General features: G+C 33.8%; 1 protein-coding gene across 2 annotated transcripts; it reads right to left on the reverse strand.

Annotated features, from left to right (window-relative positions):
- Positions 1–114: 114 nt before the first annotated feature.
- Positions 115–4,022, reverse strand: LOC144841614 (histidine protein methyltransferase 1 homolog). 2 transcript variants are annotated; one of them, XM_078698060.1, is made up of 8 exons: positions 3,893–4,022; positions 3,449–3,543; positions 3,044–3,227; positions 2,144–2,304; positions 1,464–1,642; positions 913–1,011; positions 365–480; positions 115–255 (listed from the first exon to the last, which is right to left on the reverse strand). In XM_078698060.1, the coding sequence occupies exons 1-8, from the start codon at positions 3,987–3,989 to the stop codon at positions 215–217; spliced, it is 972 nt and encodes a 323-aa protein (XP_078554186.1). In that variant the 5' UTR covers positions 3,990–4,022; the 3' UTR covers positions 115–214. The 2 variants fall into 2 exon arrangements, with proteins under 2 accessions (XP_078554186.1, XP_078554185.1); XM_078698059.1 differs by having other exon boundaries at positions 3,449–3,546.
- Positions 4,023–4,589: the final 567 nt, after the last annotated feature.

Raw genomic sequence — 4,589 nt, forward strand, 5'->3', positions numbered from 1 at the left:
GCGAAAGTGTTCCCAAATATGGTAGAGTGATATGACATCGTCGTGTCCATATACGGGCACATCACATTTGTTGTCACATAAAGTTTGATAGTGTAGACAAAGCTTAAGACACACTTTTAGAATCTGCTCCACCTTATCGTCTGTCTTTCTTGGTCGCCATTCTGTTAATCATTTCACGAATGTAAAACTAATTTAATTTCTTGTTCACCAACTGTTATGTTTTGAATTCCAATTTTAAAATTTCACGTTGCAAACCTATCAAGAACAAACAACACATTGTGTAATCATGTTAAAAATTAACGGTATCTGTACTTATATATGTATTTATAGCTTCAGTGAAATGTTTATGAACTTTAAAATTTACCTTCATTGTTCTTCCAACAACAACTAATGGTAAACACTTCTTTTTTGATAACAAAGTTTTCAAAAACTCTGGTGCCACCACCTACTCCAAAGTAGTGTGTCTTTGCTGCAACATATCTGTTAACAAGTTAAGTTATCTAAAGCACAAAATGCTTTCCCTGACCCAACACACTGTAAGCTCTGTCTTGATGTGACGAAAAAATGTGATGTGCCCGTATATGGACATGATGATGTCATATCACTACCATGTTTGGGTATATCACTACTATATTTGAGCACATCACACTTTTTTTTTTAGTGTAGTGTAGTAGTGTAGACAGAGCAACTACATTTTTGTGGATCTAGGAGAGGGGAAGTGGGGGGTTATATTTTTCATGACCATATCGTTTGGGATCATTTTGTTTATTATACCTTATTATATATTTGTAATATTTATAGAGCTTGGGGGGCTTTTATTTATTGAGTGGGGGGATGTACAGTAGGGGGGTTGGATAGCACGCCTCTGTTTCCTATTTCAGAAATCCTGGATCTACTTCATCAAAAGGATACACACAGCCAGCTGGTTTTAATGAAGCTGAGAGTAGATCATGAAGCCGTTCATAGTAAGACACATTATAAATTGTTTCAGATGTCAGTATTACGTCATACCTTAATAAAGAATAAAATACAAATATTATTATAAGACCTGTTTTGTAACTCATTATGTATTCGCAAAAGAAACATTCAATCATTTATTAGAAGACTATCTACCAGTACAGTAGTATATATTGAACTTTCACAAGATGGAAATATTATTTCAAGATGCTTTTTATTCTATCTTTTTAGCTTCAACATAATAAATTAATATAACAATGTGTTTTCAGATACATATGTATTAGTTCGTTTTATATTATATATGTATACTTTTACATATTTTTTTTGTACCTTTAAAACCTTATTTCATGTTTTTTCATTGTGATTATATTTTTTTCCAAAGGGTCTTACAACTACAGACAATTACTTGTCTCTGTAAGATCCCTGTAACAATGTAAATATTTATATTGCTGAATAAATGTGAATTGGAATGGATGATGCACTGTTTCCAGAATAAAAATAATTACTTGTTGGGTATATTGTTTGTTTTTAGGACATCTGTCATATCGGACCAGTCACCAATAAAATAACGACAAGATTGTTTAATTTCATTTTCTTTCTTGTCTTTAACTTCATTTTGATCGTCTTTATTTTGTTGATTCATAATCACGTTAGGCACAGTTAATCGCTCCAGTACTTCAGAATTCTATTAATAAAAAACAGGTAAAGTAAAATCAGAATAAAGAGAAATTCAGATAGCCAAACATTATTTGGAACTAACTCAACCCAACTGAAAGGAACTAGTGTGCGAGCACTTATTTCGACACTGAAACTGTGCGGTGTGCTTCGTAGTTGTGTAGGAACCAGTATGCCCAGGCCCGGCCTTTACGATAAAATTGAACTGATCCCTACTGTTCGCAGTTCCCATACCATATGCGTGACTCGATTTGATGTTTCCAGTTCCAGAAGAAATAGAACATTTACAACTGAAAGCAACTAAGCTTATGTCAACATTTTTTTTTTGTGCAGTTACTCGGAGCGCTTACAAGTCAGTTGAGTTCCACGTCGACATAAGGGCAACTTTAGGCTTCGTGTCACGCATACATTCTTGAATACACTATGTTGATTCTGTAGGCCCAGGATAACCCACCCACCTATATCCCAATGACTAATTGCACTCTTTTATTGGCCTATACCTAAAACTTACATAATCTTGAAAATGTACTACAGCACCCTGTGCCATGAGATATAACCCTGGGATACCAGCTCCACATCCTAACTCCAGGACGTCAAGATGTTCACAGGATGTGATTTCTTGTGCTAGAAAATTGGCAAGATCTAAAGAGCATTCCCATACTTTTAATCCACCTGAAGCCAAAGGTAAATAAATCGTTGTTAGACAAGAATTTAAATACAGAACATAGATACATGAGGATACAGTGCACCTTATGGGTTTTTTTTTAAATTTTATATATTATAGTAGATTCAAACCCAGAAATGGCTCCAGCAAAAAACAGATGAACACAACCATGACAAAAGAAACAGTAAATTTTGAAATTAATTCATACATTAATATGTATAGTACACCACTGTAAAGTTTTTGTTTTGCTGAATGACTTGATTATTTTCGTTCAGCAAAGTTAGCCATACTCTGTGATTCTGTTGTCAATAAAAACGATCAACCTTATTACCTCCGCCAGAATGGCGAGCGGTTATGAGGTCAATTGGGTATGTTTTTTCTTTCTATAGTTGTTAGCAGGATTACTCATAAAGTTATTGCCCGATTTTCATAAGATTTTAAAGGATGGGTTCACAGGTCTTGTATTTTAAGGCGAGCGCGAGTGATCACTCGCCTAACACACTCCTAAACTGTCCTTGAGGAGTGCGATTTACTGTACAACACGCCTAAATTTGGTAAACTTCTACACACCAAAGTACAAACAGCACACCTACAGCACCCCTGAATGTATTGAGGAGTGCAATTTGTAGCACACCTACAATTTTGAAAAGACAAGGCCTGGGTTCATAGCTTTATGGGAACATGTGGTTCAATTTTCATATTAGGTGCAGGTTTGCACTCTCTGAGAGTTTAATGTACAGTTAGTACCTTCATAAACCCCACTGATTAAATCTGAACGGTTTGAAATGGCTTTTGCCAAATTGTCTGAATTGGTGCTTTCACCATCCCTTTCAGACTCCTCTATCCTGATCTCTTCTTCTATTCCTGTTGAATTTATGTATTTGATTTCAATATTCCCAACTTGTATAACATCAATGTCATCAGGGTTAATCTGAAAAAAAGAAAACACAATATTGTTTACAGTTTGTTGCAATGTTTCATTTTGTTATAAAGTTGAAAATATTCAGACAGAATGTGTCAAGATCATTGAGGTGTGATGGAGCTCAGGACATTTAGTAATATAGATACCTGCATACTTAATAATATGTTAAAACATTCTTGCAACATTGATTATGTAACAGTAAGCGACAAAAATAAAACAGCATGGCTAACCTGGTCTTCCACAGCTGACAGATCAACAATGAGCTCTTCTGCAACTTTTGGTGACGTATTATGCCTTATTGCTGTAGAATTACTTTCGGGATCATCTGCTGCAGAATAAAAAAGACATTGTACCCTGCCTGTATTATTAGCATTAGGGCTTACTGTCAATACTGACACTGTAGTATTATTACTTACTAAATTAGGGGAGCAATAGTTTGCTAGTACAGTATTATAGTTAAGTTAGTATATACTGGGAGTCTGTATCATATCAAGTAGGTAAATAGAATAAATAGAATAGGTCTAGACTAGGGCCTAGCCTAGGTACAGTAGGCCTACTCACTCTCTATTACTATTACTAGTGTTAGGAGGCCTGCGCTGCCAGTCCTATCTATGCAAATACAATACCAATACTATTAATTAATATTCTAATATGCACTGGTAACAAATAATTACTTTTCAGAGTTTCTAATGGGTAATCAGTCTCAACATCGTTATCTTTAACTACAAAATCAAACCGAAATTCTGCCATCACTTCGTGTTTACATTTCATTTATTCAAACTACATTCTATTCGCCCTTTGTTATTATTTTTTAACATTGCCTTATACGCACGTGTCACCAAAATGAGGATTGTTCCATTTTACAGTTGAATTAAACAAATGTTTGCACGTACGTTATCATATTTAATCAAATAATAATTCATTCAAATAAAACACCATATAATCACATTTTAATTTTATATAATATTTTAGAAATATTTAAACATAAATGATAAATATGTATATTTCAATGTTGTAAATATTAATTTGATTGTACCGGGAGTAAAATGGATCGTTCCGTAGCGTACTACCTGCTATTTGCCCTTAGTACACGTTGCCGTACAAATAGTACCAATAATGAGGATTGTTCCATTTAATTTTGGTGTAAACACTTCTGTAAACTAGTCTAACTACTGCAATTCTGAATATTGATTTCATTTATTATTCTTATTTTCTTCTTATATTCAGTCACATATCAATCTATTAATACATTAAACTATAAACTACTTTGACTGATTATAAACATAGATGACTCTACATTGTACTTTAATATTATTAGGAAAAGGTAATTTAATTTGTACACTGCAAAAAATGGATCATTCCATTGAAATT

The sequence above is a fragment of the Antedon bifida genome, chromosome 4 (genome assembly GCF_963402885.1).
Source record: "Antedon bifida chromosome 4, ecAntBifi1.1, whole genome shotgun sequence".
NCBI lineage: Eukaryota > Metazoa > Echinodermata > Crinoidea > Comatulida > Antedonidae > Antedon > Antedon bifida.

Bases quoted from the DNA above. Each gene is read 5' to 3' on its own strand.
- LOC144841614 (XM_078698059.1), bottom strand. From the start codon at position 3,989: ATGAAATGTAAACACGAAGTGATGGCAGAATTTCGGTTTGATTTTGTA. The intron at 2,305-3,043 runs GTACTAACTGTA...CTTTGGCTTCAG, and splicing joins AATCAGTGGGGTTTATGAAG to GTGGATTAAAAGTATGGGAA. The intron at 1,012-1,463 runs GTAATTATTTTT...TTCTTTATTAAG, and splicing joins ACAAACAATATACCCAACAA to GTATGACGTAATACTGACAT.